Here is a 27,634-nt window from a genome sequence, read left to right on the forward strand (position 1 = left end):
ATGTCAGGAGATGAGCTTTAAACCACCTCCATATAATATAAAGTCAGTGCATGCGTAATATGAGCACCATCCTATAAAGTATAGTTTTGTTTGGTTCTTCGGCTTACAAACAAATGTTTGTGATGCACCGTCTGTTGGAATGACAAATGAAATGCATTTTATTAGTATAAATGTTTGTGATGTGCCACCTGTACAAAAGACAGAGACACAGTGACATAGTAAGAGTCCAGTGAAATTGGTGTAGCAGGCGAGGATTAAGATAGATAGATAGATAGTAGATAGATAGATAGATAGATAGATAGATAGATAGAAAGATAGATAGATAGATAGATATATAGATAGATAGATAGATAGATAGATAGATAGATATGAAAAGCACTATATGATAGACAGATAGATAGATAGATAGATAGATAGATAGATAGATAGATAGATAGATAGATAGATATGAAAGGCACTATATGATAGATAGATAGATAGATAGATAGATAGATAGATAGATAGATAGATAGATAGATAGGGCGGCATGGTGATGCAGTGGGTAGCGCTGCTGCCTCGCAGTTCGGAGATCTGGGGACCTGGGTTCGATTCCCGGGTCCTCCCTGCGTGGAGTTTGCATATTCTCCCCGTGTCTGCGTGGGTTTCCTCCCACAGTCCAAAGACATGCAGGTTAGGTGGATTGGTGATTCTAAATTGGCCCTAGTGTGTGCTTGGTGTGTGGGTGTGTTTGTGTGTGTCCAGCGGTGGGTTGGCACCTTGCCCAGGATTGTTTCCTGCCTTGTGCCTGGGATTGGCTCCAGCAGACCCCCGTGACCCCTGTGTTTGGATTCGGCGGGTTGGAAAATGGATAGATAGATAGATAGATAGATAGATAGATAGATAGATAGATAGGATAGAAAGATAGATAGATAGATAGATAGATAGATAGATAGATAGATAGATAGATAGGATAGATAGATAGATAGATAGATCCTAACATTTGGACAGACCGGAAGTCTTCAGTGTTTAATAGGCTACTGACAGATGACGTCTCGATTCATTTATGACGTATTTTTACACCTAATTCGATTCTTTTCTTTTTTTTTGAGTGGTGTACTAACACGGATGCCATAATCATTAAAAATGGAGATAAATCAGAAGATTACACATAGAAAAGTTGGCACTCTAGACACAGTTCAGGTAGAAGAATAGACACGAATAGGCAGAGACCGGAAACAAAGAAGGGGGTAATTGCGACAGCCATAGACAAATACAAGACCCCACTGGCCAGCATGGGGGTCTTAGTGGACTGCACATCTTATAAACTAAATCCATTCATCTTGCTAGTGCCACACTAAGTTTATCAAAGAGCACAAAGTAAAAGCCAGGCCAAGACGGGATGGCAGTACTGAGCATATGACTTGAATTATTCAGGCCACCTTTGCCCATTGCACTACTTTATAGCACCATGTCGGGTGTCGCGCTAAGACATATTTCAGTCGTTCTTTACCCATCGTCTCGTTTTTGCGTCATTTTCAACTGAAGCCATTCAGACACCGCTGTATGCACGAGACACAGCAGCTCCCGAGCATGATGGAGTTTATGAAGAGCTGCTAAGGCTCAGGCAAGCTGTAAATGCCCATTCAACTGTATAACAGATTGTGTAAAGCTCAAATGTTTTAGTATCTTCCATTGATTATCAGAGTTTTTCAGATCATGGTGTCAGACATCGATGCCCATCCTTGCATAAAGTTATGCATCCGATATAAAAGCAAATGTGTTGTGCGTCATTTGAGAAACTGCTGTAACCCTGTAATGGATCACGAGAGATGCCCAGGTGATTGGGCAAGTAATACTTTTGCGTCTTTCTCTCAGGCAAACTCAAACATAAATGAGTAGAATGGCAGAATGGTCTGTTTTGAAAGATTAAAGTTTCAAGGATGCCCTTTCAAATTACCGATGTTTAACATACAATACCAGGTATACACTGAAATAAGACCAGATATGTCCATCAGGTGTCGCCGGACCAGTGCGTCCACTCGGGTGGGCTCTTCAAGTCACACAGGACTCAGACTTACCCACACAACTTCGCCAATTTAACACACGCACTGTTTGCATTTTTGAATGTTTCATATTTAAGGACGGCAGTAAACAGTAAATGGACTAAACACAGCAGGAAACTCTCCTTCAGTCTGCTAAACCATTCTGACTGTCCAATCAAAAATTTAAAAAGTCTTTTTGTCAAAAGTGAAAAAAGCGCTATATAAATGTAAAGAATTATTATTATTATTAAAAATAATTCAATATGGTTACCTGCTCTGATCTCCAGAGAACAATCCACACACAACTAAGCATTACGGGGTCTTTACATGGTGGCTGAGTGAGACGTGTAACTATTTCCAATGACAGCAGACCACGAGTCCTGCAAAGCACTGGCACCCTGACAGACAATATAACCAGGGTGCATCTCTTTCTCACACTCACACACACACAGGGCCAGTTTAGAGTCACTCGTCAATACAAATGAGTGTCTTTCAGATATGAGAAGGACTTTCAGATATTTGTAATGGGAATCTGAAGCAGACGACTGAGTCAGGGTGTTGTTGGCAGCCTTCAAGGACGATCAGGGTGGCATGTCAAATCAAATCACATCACATCCAGTTTTATTAGTCACGTACAAACTACACATACAGTACAAGGGGCCGTGAGATGCGTTTATTCAACTCCAACGGCTTTTAAAGAAGAACAGAAAGGGACAATAAAAAAAGTTGACTTTCTAAATACTCAAAACCATCCCTAGAATTCTAAAGATGTGATAAGTAATAAATAAATTAAAAACTCAACAGGTTATTCACGTGTATTGCTAGGCACTTTCCTCATTCGCCATGCGGATGGACTGTGGACAGGAGCGCCTCCTCAAGTCTCTCTGACCCGGACCGTAGGTAGCCATACTGTTTACTGGACCGCAGTACAGAGGGGAGGCCGGAGGGGAGTCTGCTTGGTGTCACGGATGATTCTCTGTGCCCTGGGGCTGGCATCACTTGGTGGAGATGTTAGGAGGGACTGCACACCCCGCCATGCGGTCAGCTCAACGATGAGCTAAACAAAGGAGCGACATGGGGACTCTCACTTGTCTCAGAAAAGCCACATCAGCGTGGCGAGCAAACACTGCAGCGCTCTTATCTGTAAGGTAACGGTGAGCCAGTGTTGGTAACGTGCACAGGGATGTCACTTTGGAGATGTACGGACAGCAAGGAGATGAAAGATTCACGGAGATTCGATGGATCATCTCCTGTGATTGAAGTCTGCCAGGCAGCTCTGGCAACTCCACAGAAACTGCCGTGTGCTCCGAAACGCAACGCGTTTACCTTTAAGCTCATGTCTGGCACGTGTGAACATTACAGCAAAAAATAAATCTATACATTAATATAATGCAAATACTTTAATATGTACAAAGTATAATTATATACTTTACTAGCCGTCCCCCCGCGGGTCCCCCCGTGTACTAGTGAAACAGGACAAACTTTAAAGATCAATAAACAAACAGGGATCACTAGCCTAAGTGGAGGCGAGGTGCGCTCCAACACGTGGCGACTCAAATGGAGGCTGGCACGTGAGTGAAGGGGTCCCCACCCCCTGACGTCACATGTCCCTCTCCCCGTGGCCCGTAGCCCCTCTCTCACATTAGCGTGAATAAATTCGTTACCACAAGTGACCCACGATAGTTAACGCAATGAGAGAAGTCACAAAAATCAACTGAAATGTTCAAGCAAATTCTAGAAAAAAATACCCTGGTCTAAATCCGTGAAGTAGTTCTCTCGTGAAAAGCGGAGGACAGACGTTGGATTTTATTTATATAGAGATCTTGCATTAGCAATACGTAATCATACGGTTAAACATTTTGGATACTCTTTGGTTTTGGGGTCTCTCGAGCACTAAAGAAGGGTGCCACCCTCCTGAAATCCTGTCGGCCAATCCGTTAGCTGCCCCTAGTCACCCAGCTTTATCGGGCAGACGGATGGCTCACTCAAGCCCCTCTACCTACTTGTGATTGCCACAGAGGGGTCACCAGCCATCTTGTAACAAACCCTGAAGATGTGGAGCGGACTGCGCCTTTATTGTTATACATTTCTTTATTCTTTTCACATTTTTTTTAACAAATTGTGTGACTGTAGGTATACATATTTAGGTTTGATGATCCTTGCCTTGAGCTCTTGTCATTGTTGCTGTATTAACGTAGCTGTAATCATTACATATGTAATACTAGCCTGTTGAAGACACGTAATAGAGCCATTTAAAAATATTTGCTCTATCTTGCCCTTCAGTGCCTTTCCTCGATAACCGCGTGGGTCTCAACGTCTCTTCATGGGGTCTGAACGTTTCTCCAGTGCATTCCCATTGAGCCTGCCACTCAGACTCTTATTATTTTGTCTCCTCCTATCTGCTTTTATATTTTCAGTCTTTGAAGATGGCTCTGTCAGTGTGTGTCTTACGCCTTTGCTAATGTCCCTTAATCAGCGCTCTGTGTCTCGACTGTGTTCCTCTAAAGCCTGCTTCTCAGACTCTTAGTATTTTGGAGTCGTCTTTCCTGCCTCCTGTCCGCTTTTACTCTCTAACAGCGCACCTACGATGCCTTCACTCCTCCTCAGGCGACTCACACTCGCACTTCCCCTTTTGATCACATCACCAGAGCCAAAGTGACCAATCACATCAGAGCCAAGCTGACCAATCACATCTGAGCCAAAGTGACCAATCACATCAAAGCCAAACTGACCAATCACATCAAAGCCAAGCTGACCAATCACATCAGAGCCAAAGTGACCAATCATGTCAAAGCCAAAGTGACCAATCACATTAGAACTAAACTGACCAATCACATCAGAGCCAAAGTGACCAATTATGTCAAAGGCAAACTTACCAATCATATCAAAACCAAACTGGCCAATCACATCAGAGCCAAAGTGACCAATCACGTCAAAGCCAAACTGACCAATCACATCAAAGCCAAGCTGACCAATCACATCAGAGCCAAAGTGACCAATCACATTAGAACTAAACTGGCCAATCACATCAGAGCCAAAGCGACCAATCACATCAGAGCCAAAGTGACCAATCACATCAAAGCCAAATTGACCAATCACATCAAAGCCAAATTGACCAATCACATCAGAGCCAAACTGACCAATCACATCAGAGCCAAAGTGACCAATCATGTCAAAGCCAAAGTGGACCAATCACATTAGAACTAAACTGACGAATCACATCAGAGCCAAACTGGCCAATCACATCAGAGCCAAACTGACCAATCAGATTGCTCTGAGGGACTGGACGCACAGACCTTGGTGTTTCATTACATTGTAGATTTATGTTTGTGGCCGATTCTTCTTCTTCTTTCTGCACGGTCCTGAATTAGGAGAGACGTTCTGTCCTTTAAGCTTTTCTTTTGGGCTGATTATTATCTTTCACTTGCAGCACTTGTGTGTGTGTTTTGTTATATTTGTGCCCCTCTTTATGTCTCTCCACTTTAAAATGGACTGTTTTTGACCCATTTGAGATATCTGCTACGGTAGCACATTTCCATTTTTATTTTATCGTGGTGTCGGACCTGAGCTGACATTGTGTTCCTGTTGGTTCGTCACGATTGCAGAGAAATTCTTACCGCCATATTGGAGTGTAATGTTTTTGGGACCCCATTGTCGACGCTGCTGGCTCAGCTGATCATCCTGACAGTTTTGGTCCAGTCAGTTTACTCCCCTGTAATGTCTCCTCACACTCACCATCTTCCTAACTCTACTATTTAACCAAAAGGGACGTTTACCAGCAGGAGGGTGTAGGACTGTCCCACAAGTCAAAAGTCCATGAGCAAGTGGCTCACGTCACAGATGTCCTCCTAGCCTTCTGAGACCCAGCAGATACTGGACATCAGCTTGACTGCTTGGCCTATCCGTTTCAAATAATGGCACCAATGAAGTGAATACACGCATCGGCCAGCACATTAAAAGCACTGCCAAGTCAATGAACGACACTGATAATCTCATCACAATGGCATCTGTCAAAGGGTGGGTGGGTTATGTTAGGCCGCAGTTCAACAGTCGGTTCTTGAAGGTGTTGTGATGGAAGGAGGTCAAATAGACAATCATAAGGAACTGAGTGACTTTGACCAGGGCCAGATTGTGATGGTCTGGATCAGAGGTTAGTACCTACCAAAAGTGGCCCAAGGATGGACAACTGCTGAAGTGGCGACAGGGTCATAGCGTCCAAGGCTCATTGATGTCCATCTGGTCTGAACCCACAGAAGAGCTTCTGGAACAAACAAAACTGAAAAAATTCATGTTGGCCATGAGAAGTGAAAGGTGTCAGAACACACAGGGCATTACAGACCAGTCAGAGCGCCCATGCTGACCACCGAAAGTGTCTACAATGGGCATGTGAGCGTCAGGACTGGACCAAGGAGTAATGGAAGAAGGTGGTCTGGTCTGATGAATCCCGTTTTCTTTTAGATCATGTGGATGGCGGCACACACGTTCATCATTTACCTGGGGAAGAGATGGCAGCAGGCCGCACTGGTGGGAAGAAGGCAAGCTGGTTATGCTCTGGGCAACGTTGGATCCTGGCATTCATGTGGCTGTGACTTTGACATGTACCAACTCTCTAAGGAGTGTTGCAGACCACTTACACTCCTTCACGGCTACAGTATCCCCTGATGGCAATGCCGTCTTTCAGCAAGATAATGCGCCCTGCTGCACTGCAAAAATTGTTCAGGAATGGCTTGAGGAACGTGACACAGAGTTCAAGGTGTGGACTTGACCTCCAAACTTCCTGATCGAGCATCTGTGGGATCTGCTGGGGGAAAAAATGTCTGATCCATGGAGACAACTTACAGGACTTGAAGAATCTGCTGTTGACGTACCTTCAGAGGTCTTGTGGAGTCCAGGTCTTGACGGGTCAACACGAGGGGGGACGTGTACAATATTAGGCAGGTGGCTGTCTGGGGTTGGCACAAGAAGGACCTACACGATATTAAGCGAGGGCTTTCCACATTCTGGCTGATCGGTTTACAAGTGCTGTCTTCATAGCGTCTGAAAGGTCAAGTCTAACATGAGTTTGTGTGGAGGCCTTTAGAAAACACCTTTAAAGAGAATCCCGAAAACACCTCAAGTGGCTATGAGCTGACTTAACCGAGGAGCTTCCCATTTCATGGTCCAAGAAGGTACACACAGAAGGTCTGTTCCTGCGGGTGGTCTCCTGCTGCCCAGAGTCCTGAACGACACCTAACAGCAAGGCCAGTGGCGCCGTGTGATATTCACATGAAATCAGAACGGCCCTCCATGTGGGAGAAGGCTCCTGACACGGAGATCATGCATTCTACACCAAAGCACAAAGTCAGGACTGCATTTAGAAAACATTTAAAGAAAGTCACAGACGACCAAACCAAACGCAATCCTGTTATTAAACAAAGTGTCATAAAACGACAGACACTGAAGTGCCCCTTAAGCTGGCCGCTCATTTTGCTTTTCTTATGTACTGCGAGTCACCTGCCTTCCTACACCAAGAAGAATCTCATGAATAGCAATGGTGGCACTGCACTGACACGACTCCGCTGTGCCAAGAGATGCGGACATTACACTGTGCTGAGCTGCCATTCTGGGTGGTACCAGCAATGGAAATAAAAATGGCATGTAAAGTAAATGAAGGGCTGCCCTGTGCCGCTCCGTGTGTGTAGTGCTGATTGAATGACTGGCAGGAGAACAATATCATGATGTAAATTCTCACCGAGGCACCCGGTCAAAGAGCAGTTATTTCAAAGATACACTGCAAGGTATGGATGGTCCGTGAATGTTTATCTGACTCAACGTCTTCTCCTTCGCACAAGGCCTGAATATCTGGAGGTGAGGGATTCTAATGAATGCAATGGAGGTCAAGCTGGCCAAGTATGTAGGGCTGTTGAAGATCAAATAGTCGTTTTACAGCAAGAAGCAGGAGGACAACAAAGTTAAATAATACATAAAAGACGTTACTGTATATATACCGCACACGTTGATTACATTTAGTGCTTGTGTATTTGAAACAACGTTATAAACTCTCCAGTGATCTTTGTTCTGTGAGCAACTGGGTGTGAAAGGAACACAGGCAGAGGTAAGGCCACGTCACATTACACGACTTTTAAAGCTGTGGCCTTCAGTGACGTAATCTTAGCAAGTCGGAGGCAGTCAGCAGTCGTCTAGTGTGACATGCCCAGCAAGTGAGACCACCTAGTCCACGACTTGCCCCTCAGACAGGTTTGGTTTGGTCTTTAGTCACAGCAGTGGGCTCTCTGTGTGTGCATGAGAGATGACAACCAATCGGCAATCAAACGGACATACAGTACATAAAATATAGCAACGAGCAATAAGGAACGCAGGGGCTTTGGACCTCACGAACTGAAGAGAAGCTCGTCTGCCTGATGTCTTGTGTTTCACGTACCATGAGAGAATGGAAGAAAGAAAAAAAAAAGGCTCAGGAACTCAGCATACCTGTCAAACAGCAAAAAGGGGCAAGCAGGACTGTGCTGGAAAGTCGACACTCAGGCGGTGTATGTGACATGATGGACTGTGATTTGCAGTCACTTACATTGACACGGCCTGGTGAGGAGACTGGCAACTGCAGTGGGCAAGCGTGACAGACCCAACAAATACAAGTCGTGTAATGTGACATCGGCTTAGGAGTTGGGCGGCACAAAGAACTGATATGGATTGGGCTGGAAAGATAGATAGATATGAAAGGCACTATATAATAGATAGATAGATAGATAGATAGATAGATAGATAGATAGATAGATAGATAGATAGATATGAAAGGCACTAGATAGATAGATAGATAGATAGATAGATAGATAGATAGATAGATAGATAGATAGATAGATAGATAGATAGATAGATAGATAGATAGATAGGCACTGTATAACAGATAGATAGATAGATGGACGAAAGGTGCTATATAACAGATAGATTGCTCAATAAACAAGTACTGTTATATTTTGACAAACAACAATCCCTTTGTCAAATTCACACCAGGATGACTGAAAAGCAAGAGAGCCTCTGACTTGGCTAAAGATAACGGAAGCGGCGCCGGTAGAGCGCGAAAAATTCTGCCAACCGCGTATGTCTGTCTGTGTTCTGCCCAGCGCCGCCTGGAGTGACTCGGCCACCCGCGACCCTAGACCGGATTAAGCCGGTGTTGTTCCACCACTGCGTCATTACTTTCCCAAGTCTGAGCATGCGCTCACTAAGTTATTGCGCATGCGCGAAACTACTAACGCATGCTACAGTACCAGGATATACGTGCACTTCCATACTTTCTAAATGTCGTTATCGATTTCTGAAATTTCCTTTTTAGCAAAAAAAAAAAAAAAAACCGGCTTATTTGAGTATATGTCTAACCGGATAAAGCAAGATAAAATGTCAGTGTCGTTTGGAAAAAAGTCAGACGGAGAACGCAAAACACGCAATAGATGGCACAGGAATAAGAGATTTTGCTTGAGACGATAAAACCCGGACAAGTTTTTTTCCGCAAGTGGCCTCGATAACTCATTACAACATGTAACAAACGCGGTTGTGCCCACCCAAGTGCACCATAACCCTCCGCAGCCCACTTTCCGTGCCCACTGCTGTTAGTTGCCGTGGCAAGGACGCTTACGAGGGCACCGCCAAGAGCCGCGGGCCGCTGTCGTCCTGCTCCTTTAATATGGACAGTCTAGCGCTCACTCTCACTCCGCCGACAGCCTTAGCGCCCACTGTGACAATAATTCAGTACCCTTAACTACCAGGCGCTTGTTGATGTCGGGGTGACTCCAAAAGTCGTCAAATACGGCGGTTCGTTCTTTTCATATCTTTTAAATTCTCCCGAGGCTTAAAGCTGCACTACGTGCCAATTCCTATGCATGGTGCCCTCTGCGCGGCACTGGCACGTGCCCCACGTCTCTCCTCCCACAATCCGTTGGGGTAGCCTGGCGGCGCTGAGCTCTTCAGACACAAACGCTGGCTTTGTGCTTCGGACGCGCGGGCAGTTCGGCTTGAGTAACTTCCTAAAACTTCTTTCTGCTGGTTTGAAATCTGCACGACTGGCACGGCACTGGGTAGGTTACCGGGCTCCTCGATCGCGTCTTATCTCGCACTTTGTTAGTGCCTACCACGAATCCTGCTCTCTGTTCTGCAGCATGATATTCTTATGGCCATAAATACACTGAACACAAATAGCACATTAAGGAAGGTTAAACAATGCTTGGTCAGTGCTGAGAAACAAACTCAAACATACTGGTGCTGCCCAAGGGCAGCTACTCCCCATTGATATGGTATTTTTTATTATTTTTTGTATTACTACTGGTTTCATTTTTTATCTCGTTTCTTTTTAAGTATATAGTTTACATATAATATTCTGTTATCTATAAACTAGACTAAATGTGCAATATCATTTAGTGCAATTACATTTTTTTTCACCAAAGTAGTGTCATTTGCTTTTTTGTACCCAGCTGGTGTGGCGCTCGTAATTTCGTTGAATTTTTTTTTTGGAAAGACGATAAACGTTTTCTAATCTATTCTGTTTTTTGTATTGTATTTTATTCTATTTATTAAAGTTAATTATACGCGTGTGCAGTAGTTGTATTAAAACATGCAGAGAATCATCGAAAAGATGCCGGATCACTCTAAAGCCGCCCTTCCGATTCTTTTTCAAAGTCGCGGATTTATAGCGTAGCATTGCTTGCCGAATTTTATGAAAAGCAAAATTCAAATTTTGCCAGTCTAACTGGAAAAAAAGTAATCTAAGTAACTGGAACGCCAACCCATGAAAAGCCGGAGTGTACGGCGGCGCAGTAACTGGACCTTGGCTTTGTGGCTTCTTTTCTCTTTGAATTCGATGCTGCCAGGACATTCGCTGTTCTCACTAAATAACTTCAGACGTTTAAGATATTCTCTGCACATACACTGAAATTCAAGATACTCTGTCCATGAAGCCAGGAATGGCATTCCCGTTCCTTTTCTAACCAGATTATCCGAGGGGCGGGAAGCCGGAGCCCATCGGTGCAGCACTGGGCGCAAGGCAGAAATTGTGGGCTGTTTTGAAAAACAGCTAAAGACTTTTCTATTTAGGAAAGCTTATTAACAAGAATGCTATAATTATTGTTGTTTTATCTCGCTTTGCTTTTGTTTAAACTTTTTATGTAGCACTTTGAGATTTACTGCTAATGCAAATAAATAAAATGCATTATTATTATTAGTATAAATTGAACGTATACTCAAAATGCCAGGGCACTGCAAATTGACATTTAAACATCACGCATGCGCGCCATAGACGAAGTAAGGGTGACTGATTAAAGTTGCCAGGTTGCGTCCTGGACAACTGGTCTGCTTTTTGATTTTTTTTAAACCTAATTCCCTGGAAATGTTGTCTCCATGTTGTATTCGAAGAATGAAGTTATTATGAATATCAGCCAATGGCCTCGTAGTAAGGAGACATGGGTGCCCCTTGTGTGGAGTTTGCATGTTCCCCCTTATTTCACGTGGGGTGCTGATGTTTCCTCGTACAATCCAAAAACGAGATTATGTGGACTGGCAATGCTAACCTGTCTGTGTGTTCACCCTGAGATGGATTGCTGCACCGTCCAGGGGGATTTGCTGCCTCCTTCCTGAGATAGGCTCCAGCTTCCCCTCAATCCTGTGTGGAATAAGCGGGTTTAGTCAATGGATTGATGGAAGAATCGGGGAAGTCTCTCTCAACAAATGACTCAACACCTAAGCAGATGGCCGCGGAAATGCAAAGTCACGTCATCCTAACTGGCACGGCATTCCAATGCAGCGTCCGAGCCTCACGACAGCAACATTTCCAGTTTCTAAAAGAAAAGTTCTCTTTAAAAGCAGCACATTCCACTTTTCATGTTAAATGGTTATTTCCCCAAAAAACGAAGTTGTCGGTTTTTGAATGCAGTTATAGAGAAAACTAAACGTTAAAGTTTTATTTCTTCTGCGATGACTTTTTCAATTCACATGGAAAGTTTGACGCCGGCAGACTCGCGCAGCTTTTCTTGTGCCCTCTTTATATGTGCTGCGGTTTTTCTTCACATCCATTGAAGAGTTCCACGGTGAATCATTGGTAAAATTGACTCCCTTGTATTTCCCCCCAGCTTCATATCAGGTCTCGCCATTTGAAAACGAACACCGTCCTTCCATTACTTCATTTTCCAATCGAATTATTCCGTTGTCCAGAACCAACCCTGACCCTGGACACTTCCGCACTCACCACACTCAGATTATGCCCGGCGTCCGTTTTCGGCGCTAGCGCCACCCACAAGTCACGAGCCATTGTCAGGGATGCCATCCCTCGCGTATTTCTTACCCAAATGTTGGTGCCCCGACTCATTTCTCAGTATGCACGGCGCTGTGGAACGAACACACTGGAGCGGACATCCTTCAGTGTCTTACAACCCACCAATCAGATCCATTCAATTCGAAGCAGGCAACATCAGGCCAATCGGAGACTTTGAACTGACGAAGCGAAGCTGCGGCATAAAGTCGCTTAGCTCTCAGACTGCCTGCTTCAGCCGAGGTGTTTACTTCGTTATTGAAGTGGCTTCAAGCCGAGTCGACTTGGTTTGGTTTCATTCTTTCCAGTGGTTGTGAGTTCGAGCAGCGGAAACGCGTTTGTTCAGTTGCGTTCCGTTCAAACGCATCCAGTCCGCGAGGTATCGGCGTTAATGCAGTCAGAGCGAAGCAGGTCGGGAGCCGAAAAGATAAAACGCGAATTTAAACAGCCAGAATAAGGCCGACTTTTACTTGATAGACGTGTAAGCCTTCCTCGTTTTACACTGTCCAACGTCCTTTTGGATAGCAGTTGATCCGTTTTCGTAGCCTGCTAGAAACAAAGACAACTGTAGTAGCCTAGTCAAATGAGACAACAATTTACGTCATGTCAATTTCTTACCCGCTTATCGTTTTTTAAATGGTGAGAATGCCTGCTTTGTCAGCGCTACGATGAAGCATCAGTACTGTGATCTCCTTCTGTGCTCCCATGTCGAATAAGTGCGCCCAGCGATCGACTGGCATCCCTACTAGCAATGGCTAAGGCGACCTGATTTACAGTGGAAGAATACGGGACCCCACCTTAGGGGAGGCGGGTACTGGGGGTGTCGCAGTTTTACAGCGGGGTGCCTAACGACATACCTGCAGATGGGAAAAGACTTCATTATGGCCAACACCATACCGCCAGCGACTCATTCTGGTGTGTAATTCAAAGAGGGCAAATCTATGCATTTATTTTAGCTGCGGCAAAAAGCCCAAAGTCCCCGTGGCGAGAAGTAAAGTTCATTCGTTCAAGCAATCAATCTATCTGTCATAAAGCGCCTTTATTTAGGTTTATTACACAATGTCCACTACCATAGTGGCCTTCGTATTTCCCTCTGGCAGTGTCTTTATCTATGTCTGTACCGACCCGACTGTTTATTATATAGCGCCTTTCATTTCTATCTATAAATCTTTCATAATATCTCTCTTATATCTCTCATATATCTTATGTGTTTCAAAAGGTCCCTAACATCTATCTGTTATTTAGTGTCTTTCATATTTATCTATCTAATCCTGCCAACTACACTATCTATCTATCTATCTATCTATCTATCTATCTATCTATCTATCTATCTATCTATCTATCTATCTATCTATCTATCTATCTATCTATCTATCTATCTATCTATCTATCTATCTAATTGTGCCTACTATACCAAATTCTATCTATCTATCCTATCAATTATGGAGAATCCACTGCATCCACTGAACAGGATCATCTCCAGACAGAAGAGCAGCTTCAGTGACAGACTGCTGTCACTGTCCTGCTCCACTGACAGATTGAGGAGATCGTTCCTCCCCCAAACTATGCGACTCTTTAATTCCACCCGGGGGGTGTAAACGTTAACATTTAACATTATACATAGTTATTGCCTGTTTTTCACCTGCATTATTATCATTCTTTAATATTTTTATTTTATTAATTTTCATTGTAATCATTCCATACAAACAGATCAATTTATAACCCAACAAATTTGAAGGCAAATCAAACCCCACCCCTGAGAAGGAGAGCTTAGCTAAAGGAAAATTTCTTTAAGCTTTTTAATAAGGCAACATTAGACAAAAGAAGGGGAGAAGTAAATATCTATATAAATATGTGATGGAGAAGGGAGTTAAATGCAATAATAGTTCATTCTCTTATTCTAAAATAATATTGATTAAATCCTGCCATGTTTTGAAAAAATTTTGTACAGATCCTCTAACTGAAAATTTGATTTTTTCCAATTTCAAATAATATAAAACATCGGTTTCCCACTGACTTATAAGAGGAGAATTAGGATTCTTCCAATTTAACAAAATAAGTCTGCGTGCCAAGAGTGTAGTGAATGCAATCACCATTTGCTTGTCCTTCTCCAATTCAAGTCCATCTAGAAGGACACCAAACACAGCTGTTAGTGGGTTAGGAGGGATTGTGATACCAAGGCTGTCAGAGAGGCACTTAAAATTTTTTGCCCAAAATGATGTTAGTTTGGTGCAGGCCCAGAACATGTGACCCAGTGAGGCAGGAGCTTGATTGCAGCGTTCGCAGGTTGGATCCTGGCCTGGAAACATTTTGGACAGTTTTAAGTGAGACAGATGAGCTCGATATATAATTTTTAGTTGAATAATTCTATACTTTACGCATATAGAACTCGAGTGAATTCTCTGCTTTGCTACCTTCCACTCCTTTTCTGATATATTGATTAAGAGATCTTCTTCCCAATGTCCTCTTGGATCTTTGAAAGGTAGGGACTCTAATAAGATTTTATATATTGCGGAAATGGTGTTTGTTTCCTCGGAATTGAGCAGTATTTTTTCCAGCATTGTGGAGGGTGCAAGGTGGGGGAAATCGGGCAATTTCTGTTTAACAAAATTTCTAATTTGAAGATAGTAAAAGAAACGTGTAGCTGGGAGGTTGAATTTGGAACATAATTGTTCAAAAGATGTAAATATGTTGTCTATATAAAGATCTCTGAGCATTTTAATCCCAAAACTTTTCCAGGTATTAAAAACTGGATATACTTGCGAAGGTTGAAAGAGGTGGTTCCCTTGCAGAGGTGCCACTGATAAAAGATTTTCCATCTTAAAATGCTTCCTAATTTGGTTCCATATTCTGAGTGAGTAAAGCACAATTGGGTTATTAGTATATTTGCGATAACTTTCATTTATTGGAGAGCAGAGCAGGGAATATAAAGAAGTACTACAGGATTTTACTTCTATTGCGGACCAAGCCTGTGTACGTTCATTTATTTGTGTCCAGGTTTTTATGGCTTGTATGTTTGCTGCCCAGTAATAAAACTGAAAATTAGGTAAAGCCATGCCACCTTCTGCCTGAGGTCTTTGTAGGGTCGCTCTTCGGATACGTGGGTGTTTTGAGTTCCAAATGAATGAGGTTATTATTGAATCTAACTGTTTAAAAAACGATTTATTGATATATATTGAAATGTTTTGAAATAAAAAGAGAAGTTTAGGAAGGATATTCATCTTAACAATGTTAATTCTTCCGGCTAGAGTGAGATGAAGGGTTGACCATCTATGCAAGTCTTGCTTAATTTTTTCCATACAGACGCCAAAATTTTGTTGATAAAGAGCTTTATGTTTACTTGTGATATTTACCCCTAGGTATATAAACTGATCTGCTATGGTAAAAGGTAGGGTGTCTAATCTAATATTATATGCTTGTGAGTTCACTGGAAAGAGTATACTTTTATTATCATTCTTTAATTTAATATTATTTATTGTATCAGTATGCTGCTGCTGAAGAATGTGAATTTCCCATTGGGATTAATAAAGTATCTATCTATCTATCTATCTATCTATCTATCTATCTATCTATCTATCTATCTATCTATCTATCTATCTATCTATCTATCTATCTATCTATCTATCTATCTATCTATCTATCTATCTATCTATCTATCTTTTTAAATTTAGTTTAGAGTTTATTGTTATTATACTTTCTTACAATGAAATTCTGATGACAACTTTCCACATGCAGCAGAAAAAGAGAAACTCCAATCTCCTCAGGTCAGCACTTGTTTCAAAAGTCTAATAAACGCTTGAGGTCAATTACAACTCGAGCTAACAAGACAGTAGGGTTTGGATCAGCACTAACATTTGGAACCAAAATGGATCCAAAGCAAATAAAAGCCCAAGTCTTACTCCAGTGTCCCCGGCGTGCCGAGCCATCGCACCACACTACTCAGCGTTTCCCTCTTGTTACCATTACATGTTCAATCGTCAAAGCAGTAAAGGGGTTCTCCAAAGAAGTCTCGACCAAATCAAAGCAATAAGGCATGGCAGGGGGTCCCCATGAGGTCCCAATCCAGTCGATGAAGCCATGACGATTTTTTTTCCACATGCACACAACTGAGTTTTGAGGGAATGCTGGGTGGGAACAGGCTGAGGGATCGAGAGGAAAGACGACTTTTACTTCTGGCACCGTACTGTTTTAAAATTGATTTTTTTTCCAGTACTTTTCTAGTACAGGTACACCACACAACCCAACAGACACCTAAACGGGTTCTTCAGAAGAGTCACAATGATTTAGTCTGTCCTGCTCGCGTATTCGTGCCTTCTTACACATACTGCATGACGGGGTGTGTGTGCGTTCATTCATTCACATTTTACACACACATATTCATGGTTTCACTCTCATTTGCACATCTCCTTTATAATGGCACTGCTCTGCAGTCGTTTCTGATGTCTGTCTGTGACGTCATGTTCTGCTACAAGCGGCTCCAAAGCTACCAAGTTAGATTCCTGTGCTTTAAGTACAGACAAACAAAAGTGATGGCGATTCTCCAGTGGAAGGCCTCCAAAAAGGCTCCACACAGAGAACCACAGACACGTGGAGTAAACCATCAAGTAGTGTGGTGGACTGTTGGACTTCAGAGACCTTCCAGTCTCAAATCAGATGTTATTTGGCATAATGTCGGCGAATAGGGCTTGTTGGGCTGAATGTCTACTCTGGTTGCAACATTACAGATGTTCTGAAATATCCACTCCTATGACACCTTGTGGACTCTAACAGAGTCAGTTCACCACTGTGGGGTGGTGGGTTCAAGTTGTGGAAACACCTAAATTGTAACCATCAGTGAAATAAATGAAAGGAACGTCAAGGCCTTCATAGGTGGACACTGAGAGATGATGGAGGTGTTCTTCTGTAAGGCTCAAAACCTTCAGCCCAGCAGATCCGCCAAGTTCACCCTGGTCAACTTTTGCTTTTGCAGATCACCCAGCTGAAAATCGAAAACAACCCGTTTGCAAAAGGCTTCCGAGGCAGCGACGACATGGAACTCCACAGGATGTCCAGAATGCAAAGGTAATGCATGTATGGGGTGGCATGGACTCTGGTTCAATGAGTAGGGAGCAGGAGCCTAAACTGTGCACAGCCATGAACGGCCAACAGAGATCTGAAATCAGGGGGTCGAACTGGTCAAGCACCTAAAATCAGAAGGCCGAGCTTCAGCTCCGTGAAGCAATACGGGCAGATCTTAAGTAGAATGGTCTTCATTGATCGATTGATTCATTTTCCAAACCTGCTGATCCCAACCGATTCATGTCAGAGAACAACTTTGGGTGGGATGGCAGGGCTCACTTCATGTATATACATGCATAGTGCCTTCAGAGACCCCTTCACTTTTACACATCTTCTTATTGCTGCAGCCTTTTGCTAATCACATTTCAATTCCTCTGTCCCCTCACCAGTCAGCGCTGAACACCCCAAAACGACAAAGCGAAAACAGGATCTTCACAATGTTTACAAGTTTATTAACAATAAAAAACTGAAATGTCCCACTGACACAAGTGTTCAGAACCTCATCTCAGTACTTGACCTGGCAGCCATTCCAGCCTGGAGTCTTCTTTGGGTATGAAGTGCCGATCTCCTCACACAACCTGCATCTTCTGTCATTCTTCTCTGCAGATCCTCTCAAGCTCTCTCAGGCTGGATGAAGGCCATCAGTGGAGAGCTTTTGTTAGGTCTTTCCAGGCTTAACTGTGGACCTTCCCAGAGTTGTCCCTGAGCCACTCCGTGCTGTCCTGTTGGAAGGTGAACCCTTCAGCCCAGTCTGAGGTCCAGGGTTTTCTGTAAAGATATCTCGGTAGATACTTTGCTCCGTTCACCATTCCCTTGAGTGTTCTCCCAGTCCCTGATGTGGCCACCACTAGGCTGTACGGTCGGAATGGTGATGAGCAATGCGTGATTTTCTCCAGACATGACGCTTAGAAATGAGGCCAAACAGTTCAGTCTCAGTTTCATCAGACCAGAGAGTCGCGTTTCTTACAGTCCAAGAGTCCTTTAGGTGCATTTATGCAAATTCCAAGTTGGCTTTCTGGGGTGGTCTGGCCACTCTCCCATTAAGCCCTGATTAGCTGAATGTTGTACCAACAGTTGCCCCTTTGGAAGTTCCTCCCATCTCCACACAGGTTGTCTGGAGTTCAGCCTGCGCCATTAGGCTCTTGGTCGCCCCTCTTGCCAGGGACCTTCTCCTCTGATTGCTCAGTTCAGCTGGGTGACCAGCTCCAGGAAGAGTTGTGGTTGTTCCAAACTTCTTCCATTTAAGAGGTTACTGTGTTCCTAGGAACCTTCCATGCTGCAAAATGGTTTGTAGCTCCCCCCAGACCTGTGCCTTGACAGAATGTCAGAGAGTCCTTTAGGTGCCTTGTTGCAAACTCCCAGCAGGGTTTCACGCATCATCTGGCCAATCTGCCATAAAGCTCAGATCGGTGGAGTGAGGCAGTGGTGGTTGTCCTTCTGGAAGTTTCTCCAATTTCCACACAAGATCTCTGGAGTTCAGCCAGAGGGACCATGGGGTTCTCGGTCACCTCTCTTATCAAGTCCCTTCTCCCATGGGTGCTGTTTGGCCAAGCAGTCAACAGGAAGAGCTGTGGTTGCTCCAAACTTGCACATTTTAAGAATTATGGAGGCCACTGTGCTCTTGGGGACCTTCAATGCTGCAGCTGTCCCCTTGCAACTCACCATCCTGTCTCTAAGCTCCACAGATTAGAACATAAGAACACTCTGGATGAGAACAGGCCATTCAGCCCGACAAAGCTTGCCAGTCCTATCCACTTATTTCTTCCAAAAAAACATCAATTGGAGTTTTGAAAGTCCCTAAAGTCTTAGATAGTTCATTTAGCCTCATGGCTTGGTGTCTGCTCAACTGTGGAGCCTTCTCTAGACAGTCCTCATTAGTCCAGTCAACTTAACGTGCTAAAGATAAGAGAGCAGTCCTAGTGAGGCATCATACATGTGTATTGCTATAGCTATGAAGGAGCTCCAGTTGCATTTCTTAACACACATCCATAATTCACTGGCTACAAGTCTTCAATGCTGGTGTGTCGGAAAATGTTCACAATGGTCATAAAGTTTCTCCTTATTCTCTATAACCTCCAAAAAGCAGAGTGATGATATGCTGGACCTCTTTTTTTGTGATGTTACCAGTCCTACCCACCATATTGGTTTTAATAGAGTTGTAGAAATTGTAAAGGGACAAGCCAGAGGTGCACTCCACACAAAGTGTAGAAACATCTCAACGATCAATAGAGCGAGATGGGCCTGAGCCAAACTTCAAGGGTCACAGCAAAGGTCTCAATACTTGTGTCAATATGAGATTTCAGTTTGTTATATTTAATACATTTCCAAAGATTCCTAAAAGCCTGTTCTTGTTTTGACATTCTGGGGTATTGAGTGTTGCTGGACAACAACAACAACAAAATGAATTTATAACAAAACAAGTAGAACTTGAGAAAAAGCGAAGGGGTCTTCTTCATACAGTCTGAAGGGCCGTAACACCACATTCATGCAAACCGGGACAGTTTAGAATTACCAGCCAAAGTAACTCTCCAAACCTGTGGGACATCTGAGGACCCCAGAGTACCAGCACGGGCACAGAGAGAACAAAGTGAGAGCGGACAGGGACGGGGCTGGGCTCTGAACCACAGATCCTGTAACGCCCGTGGCTCCACCATGCCGACATGACTCTCTTCTATCAGAATGTTGTTTAACGTGATGCACTCCAACCCCCTCTTTTTGGCAAATCAGCAGATAATTGAAATTAAGGTCAGTAAATACAACCCCATTTCCAAAAAAGTTTGGGACGCTGTGTAAAATGTAAATAAAAACAGAATGCGATGATTTGCAAAACACGTAAAGTCGTCTTTAATTGACAGTAGGGCAACGACGACATGTCAGATGTTGAAACTGACAAATGTTATCGTTTTCTTAAAAAATAAACGTTGCTTCTGAATTTTAGAAAAGGCGTTCCGGCGGCCTGTGTAGCACTCACCCTCGTCTTTTCACAGCACTCTGTAATCGTATGTGAGCCGAGGAGGCCAGTGGCGGCAGTTCAGAAAGTGAAATGTTGTGCCAGTCTTGCCCGATGTCAGGTTTCTGCTGCTCAACGGTTCGGGTCTCCTTTGTCATAGTTCTCGTTTCATAATGAGCCAGGTGTGGACTGCAGGCAGGCCAGTTTAGCATTTGGGCTCTTTAACGACGGAGCCACGCTGTCGTGATACGTGCAGAATGTGGTTTGGTGAGGTCTTCCCTGAAGATGACGTCGTCTGGATCTCCAAAGCCTGCAGACCTCAACGTTCAGCATTAATGGTGCCTTCCCAGATGAACTCTGGGCACTTATGCAACTCCATACCATCACGGATGCTGGGTTTTGAACTTTCGAAGAAGCCACATGGTCCCTCTCCTCTACAGCCAGGAGGACGCCGTGTCCATGATTTCCAAAAAGAGTTTCAAATTTGGATTTGGAGAGTTTTCCACTTCGTCCATCTTGAATAGGGTCAGGCCCAGAGGAGATGGCAGTGGTGTTTGTGGATGATATGTATATCTGGCCTCGTCTTGGCATGGTAGACCTTTAGCTTGCATTTATGGAAGGAGAGATGAGCTGACTTCACAGACAGTGATTTCAGAAGTGCTCCTCAACCCGGCCAGTGATGTCCACTACAGAATTGTATGTCTGCCGTCTGAGGGCTTGAAGATTATGGCCATCCACTGTTGGCTTTTTGCCTTGTCCCTTGCATACTGGGATTTCTCCAGATTCTCAGAATCTTTTTAACGATATTATGTACCGTAGACGATGACACCCCCAGATGCTTTGCAGTTTCATGTCGCTGTACGTTTTTCTTAAACTTCTGAGTGACTCCACCTCTCTGGGCTGCTCCTCTTATACCCAATCACATGACTTGACCAATTCATCTCATTCGCTGTTTGATGGGCCACCAGCTGTTTCCTATTTTTATGCATTACACAACTTTTCTAGTCTTTTCTTGATGGATCCCATCTTTTTGGAAATGTGTTGCTAGCACCAAATTCAAAATGAGTGGACACTTTTCATAAAAGAATAATTTGATACGCTTTCTCCGCCCTATTGTCGATTAAATGTGGGTTTACATGATTTGCAAGTCAGCGCGTTCTGGTTTTATTTTTTACTCAGGGTCCCAACTTGTTTTTGGAAACGGTGGTTATTACAGAATTCAACTGTTACACTCAAAACAAGGCTGATGATAGCCAAGCACAGGCGCAGGCTGACCGACATCAAATCGTCTTCCATGGCAGGCGTCCATAACCAACGTAGGGTCAGGTAAGGGGCGGCTGAGTGCTGAGAGAACATCAACTGCATTTCAACAAATCAGAATGTAGTGAGATGTTAAGCAAAATGACCCCCTCGTATTGGCTAACTAGAAAGATTACAATAGGCAAGCATTTGAGGCGGCTCAGGCAAGTTGTAGTCAATTGATTACACCTTGATTACATTTGATCACAATTGTCTACATCTCGCCTGAAGAAGGGGCCTGAGCTGCCTCAAATGCTTGCCTATTGTAATCTTTCTAGTTAGCCAATACGATGGGGTCATTTTGCTCGTCTTCTCACCACATCTATAATGGCTGACACGGTACAACACCCTAGTACTACAAACAAATCAGAATTAAAGAGATGTTTGTGAAAACAATGGAACAAAAACTGAGGGGTTCATCAACGAACACCACTTGGTAATGGAGATCTGACATCTTGGGTGGCTCAGAGTACTGACGCTCACTTAGATTCTAGGTGGTCACACGGGGGGCTCTTGGGACGGCATTGCAGTTGCTCAGATCTCATGTACAAAGTGACAGACCCTTCCGTCTACGCAGGCCCTGAAGGTACAACTTACACGTAAAGAAGGAGGGATAGCTGCAAGAAGTGAAGCCTAAAGCTAAACGTCGTCTTAGGTCGTGCAATTCGACTTTGAAGACATCCACACAGCATACACTGGCCCTCCATTAGAAGAAGACGTGAAATGGACTTGGTCTTTCTTCTGTAATGCACTGTGGTAGCCCACGGCTGGTCAAACGTGATGAACAGACAGGAAGCACATGGGGGGAAAAACAAAACACAAAGCTCATTCAGTTAGGCCTTTGCTCTGTCTGGGGGAAACACCCCATGGTAATCCGGGGGGTCCTGTTAGTGCTCCATTGTCGGCTGAACACCTAAATGTGGGACTGAGGGATGTACGCTTAGCTCAACTTAGGATATGAACAAGAACACGGGACACCATTGGAAACCTCCTCAGGGCAAATTCCACACAAATGTTGGGAAGTTTTTCTTCACACGTACAAATAAAAAAACATAAAACACAAGGAACACATGAGTGTGGTGGACATTAGTAGGACGTTAGGACCCTTGCATAGTCAACTCAATGTCATCTTGGAGAACAGGGTTGGCAAGATGGTTTGTTTTCATCAAAGATGTTCTAATGAATATCTGAAACCGACAAATCACATCACACCTGGACGTGCCATCTATTAACGAAAGTCGCACCATCTTGTATTTCTGACCTGCATCAGACACAGAGGCCATTTTGAGGACACGCAGGGCCTTCAGTTAGCAGCCGTGTGACTCACCATAACGGTTCTGATGTTCTCTTCAACAGCAGTCAAACTCTTGGATGGAATTTTCTCACTTTGATCATTTTCGTCTATAAACGGCAGTCACACTACCTTGTACTTCTGACCAGCATCAGGCAGAGAAGCCATTTTCAAGACGCACCTGAACAGTTCCATTGTCCTCTTTGAATTTTTGACTTGGGTGAGCAGACACCTTTGTTTTGGAGTGGAGTTTCCTTCACTGAAATGTCATTAAGAGTACGGACCTCAGTGTGAGGGTAAAGCAGACTAAAATAAGCCCCTCAGGATGACCTTCTACTAAATTTCTATTTGGGCGTTGTTTGATTTCACACCCAAAAACGTGCACTTATGTGATTTAGTACAACATAACACATTTATTTTTTTCAATTTATGGTAAGGAACTTCCTGACAATTTTAATTTCGAGTGGGACCAAAGATTTAGTTGGGAAGTCCACGCCTTTCACACATTGCATTTACTGCTGAAGCACAACAAATCAGCCGTCCAAACCAACCTATCTGTCCAACCATCCATCACTCCACTTGCCCAAATGTTTGCTGTGTACATTCACGGTTGCTGGGCGCCACCTGCTGTAGACTCCATCTCCCGGTCCACTGTAAGAACTCTAAGATTTGTAAAGCTGATTTTACCCACAATCTTGCTGCAGCATTCTAAGCATGTGCTAAGTGAAGAGTGCCGGGATTCTGACTTGACGCTTCTAATTTTTTGAGCATTTACAGTCTTGAGGCTTTACTTGCATTACTTTGGTAAGTGTTGGCCTGCTTCTCAGAGCTCCTACACTCTGCTGGAAGTGTTGCTGCAGCTAACTCTGCTTGTTTCCCTGCAGTAAGGAGTATCCAGTGGTCCCCCGCACCACAGTCAGACAGCGTGTCACCTCCAACCAGAGTCCCTTCGGCACTGAAATGAGGGGTCTTCCTGCTCCAGGCAACCTGAGCTCGCAGTACCAGTGTGAAAATGGAGTTTCCAGTACCTCCCAGGACCTTCTGCCTCAACCCAACCCATACCCTCTGGCTCACGACCACAACCAGATCTACCACTGCGCCAAACGGAAAGGTAAGATCTTCTGGGAGCGCTCACTCTCATGATGTGGCTTATGCTTTTCATTTTCTTCAGTCTGTTCCTTGGCCTCTGAAAAATGATGAGTCAACAAAATTATTTGAGTCTAAAAATGATTTGAGTCTAAAAATGATTTAAGTCGACAAAATGATTTGAGTCGGGTTATCTGAGACCACGGAATCCAGTAATTATATTCTTTTTTTTCACTTCTTTCCTTGTGTTTCTAACTTTGTTAAATAGGATTCATGGTCTCTCGTCTTGTTTTCCTTATGGATGTTGGCTCCTAGGACACTTGGTACCAGAGTTTGCTCCCTTTAAATATTATTTTTGTGAAATTGTAATGTTTTCTGTAAGTTCCATACATAGAAATAGTAGTTTTGTGTCTCAGAGAATATTTCTGCCAAACTGATATATTATTCTGTTGTCTCGAAAAGAATACAGTTTTAATTCAATTTATTCCATGTACATTCCGCCACACCATTTTATTTATTTCATGGGCCTTGATGCTGTTCCTAGTTCCCGGGGGGCTGCAGTTTTCATGCATCATGATTTCTGATGTCGTCCGTACAACACTTTGTTCCACATCGATGATCGAGATGCACAACACCTACAAACTTTTGCACGTGTTTCTCTTAGCTAGAGTTGGATCAGCATGAAAACTAATTCTGGCATCAATATCGGCTTTCAGACCTCAGTACCAGCTCCAACAAATTGCGGATGACTCCAAACCCCACCAGGTCTTTCTCCAGCCTCACTGGTGTGCCACACCATCACACTGCACTATGCACCACTTCACTCTTGAGAGCCATGAAGTCCTGATGTCCTCAGAGAATTTTCCCCAATGAAATCCAGACAGCCTTGAAGCAATGAGTGGAGATTTGGTTGGGGTACCCTGCATGAAATCTCGAGTGCGTCGTCAAAGCCTGTGGTTTCATTTCAGGTAGTCTACAAAATGGACGTTTTTGACATCTACACTGGGAACTTTCCCTTGGGTGGGTGTTGGAGAGCCGACATTTACTTCCCGTAATAAAAATCCCCAAATCCTTGTTACTGCACCATTGTAAGATCTGAGTTTTCCATTACCGCTACACCTCACAACCATATTCTGCTTATGAAATTCTTGCCATCTCTTTGACTTCAGTTCTGGTTAGGGTTCTGATTTTTGGTGAGAGAGTATATTTAGAAGTTTTAGCATTGACACTTTTTGCTGATTTTCACTCATTTTCTGGTCTTGTACAGTCATACAGTTTTCATTTTGGGTCATTTATTATTTGATCGGTGATTCTGTACTGCCAGCGAACTAAACAGCGCAAAAAGTACGGCACCTGTGAAATAAAGAAAATGGTGTTGTTGAACATGAATGGAATAAACTCAACTCTTTTTCCAGAGAATGGAATTGTAAAAAATCGGGAGTGGTCTCCCCTCGACTTCCTCAGATATGGGGATGGATATTTGAGGAGTAAACCGCAAGACAAGGATTATATGTTTATATTATGTACATTAAAGTACCATCAACAACAAATCAAATTAATAATATACTGAAAAATTATTAATAAAGTAAATTTGAATAAATCAGACTCTGCAGCTGCATGAATAAAAGGTACAGTTAACGGAAATAGCCGGTTCCTCCCTGTGTGGATAGCGCTTTGAGTACTGAGAAAAGCGCTATATAAATGTAATGAATGAATTATTAAAGTTGGTAGAAATGTACATTTTGTGCTGAATACTTGTATGCAAAATCCGTTTGTCCGAAGTGAGAACGTACTCAAGTTATTGTGTTTACAGACAAACACACACAAAGACACACTGACGTAATTCTAAAAATGGTATTTTTTGACTCTCTAAAACGTAGAGATTCATCAAAATCTCGAAATGGAATTTTTGGATGATTCCAGTACTTTCCCTGTACTTCGTATACGAGAAAGTAAAAAAAGACTTGGCGACAAACGTATTAGGAAACACAAAACGAGTATTTCTGCCTATAGAATTGCAATTTCGTTAAATAATTTTGAATGGTAGCACACTAAGAACACCAGACACGTGGGCTGACGGTGTCATTTTCAGAAAGGTGTTCTATAAGTTTTTGTTTCTTTGCTTGTTTATTTATTTTTATTGTCATTTAGTTCGGTGTCATCAGCACGTTGCCAAGAGGTGTTTTTCATGAGTGATGCCATTTTGTTGACTCCGCTCGTTACTATCTGCGATGTAATCTGGTATTTCAGGTATCTCTATGGCAGTCACAACATCCTAGTGTTTGGATACTTCTCTCTAAAACAAGCAGAGATAAGAGCGACGTCTCAGATTTAAATTATTTCCACGATAACTGAACTTGTAGCATCATTTCTGACTTTGTTTCTGATTATGGAGTTTTGACGGATCAGTTTCTCTGACACTGTCTTCTCTCTCTTGAGATTAGTTATTGTTAATCTGCAGATCTTGGTGTGCTGAACAAATCCACTAAACAAAACCCTTACTGTCACACAGAGCGTGATGTCACAAAGTTAAACAGCGACATCCTTGAGAAAGCACCCAAACTACGGTTAAAAGGCCGGAAAGGCCTACGTGCAAGTCTGGTAGGATGTACAAAGGACGATGAGGGCACGGTTCGGTTTCGCCTTCCAGTCCTCCTCTTCAAGTCCGCACTTTAGCCCTTCACCTGCCTCACGATTATCATTCTGCTTATCCCTAAGTACTCCGGTCATTTCGCTGTTCGCGATGACAAATTTCAAGTGCGTTTTGACCTGCGCTCCTCAACATAAGCCACTACAGTGTATTTGGTGTCCACACAAACCAATGGCGTATGATGTGTCCATCAGTAGTCTTCACGTCCTCACTTGGCTCAGGCTGCTTAACAGACCACCAAGCAGTGATCCGTTAGTCGAGGTATGAATACCGGATAGCGGTGCCTCTCCGCCAGAAATAGTTCAGGGGCTGCGTTATTACTGTTTATACTGGTAGTGGGTCGCGATTGTGCTCAATTCACAAAGGGGGATCCCAACAGCCCCGTCCGCTCTGTCGATCGTGCTCAATTCATGAAGGGGACCGGTTTGGTGGATTGTCACATACAACGTGGGTCATGATGTCAGAAAAACAGAGAACCACTGCAGGACACCACGTGGATGGCAACACGGATGAGTTGGAAATGAAAAATAAAATCAAAACAATGCTGAATACACAAACACAGCTCCACTCACACATAAATCAGCCCAATAAAGGACATTTTAATTAGAAAAACAGAGGACAAGAAATTAAAAAAAAAAAAAAAAAAACTCCTTTGACAGGAGCCCAGTGACGGTGACACAGAGAGGAGCAGCTGGCGGGCCTCAGCTAAGTTCGAGTGTCACTTTGTCTGCTGTCTCCGCTGGGCCACGTCTGCTATACGGGTTTCAACAGCAATGCTAAGGTTTGTAATGTGCCATCTGTTAGAATTAAACTGAACCGATGGCATATTACACACAATGACGCTGAATACGCCAAACACGTCAGAAACCGGTTTGTAATATAAAGAGAGCCTGCACTGCCTTAAAAAATGGACGTTTGGAGCGGATGAGTTCTGCTGCTCCGGCTCATCCATTCCTCAGTTCGCAATCAACCTGTGCGCACCCCG

General features: G+C 43.5%; 2 protein-coding genes across 4 annotated transcripts in view; one reads left to right on the plus strand and one right to left on the minus strand.

Moving 5' to 3' along the window:
• The window catches only part of LOC127526277 (mediator of RNA polymerase II transcription subunit 13-like), a 257,111-nt gene that overhangs the window by 104,098 nt on the left and 125,379 nt on the right, over positions 1 to 27,634 (minus strand). The gene's annotated exons all lie outside the window — the stretch shown is intronic.
• tbx5a (T-box transcription factor 5a) overlaps positions 1 to 27,634 on the plus strand; it is a 111,276-nt gene that overhangs the window by 81,051 nt on the left and 2,591 nt on the right. For all 3 annotated transcript variants that reach the window (XM_028824750.2, XM_028824748.2, XM_028824751.2), the window contains exons 7-8: positions 17,285 to 17,376; positions 23,798 to 24,024. In XM_028824750.2, coding sequence (XP_028680583.1) covers positions 17,285 to 17,376; positions 23,798 to 24,024 — 319 coding nt within the window. The remainder of the gene's footprint in view (positions 1 to 17,284; positions 17,377 to 23,797; positions 24,025 to 27,634) is intronic.

Source organism: Erpetoichthys calabaricus, chromosome 18 (genome assembly GCF_900747795.2).
Source record: "Erpetoichthys calabaricus chromosome 18, fErpCal1.3, whole genome shotgun sequence".
Lineage (NCBI taxonomy): Eukaryota > Metazoa > Chordata > Cladistia > Polypteriformes > Polypteridae > Erpetoichthys > Erpetoichthys calabaricus.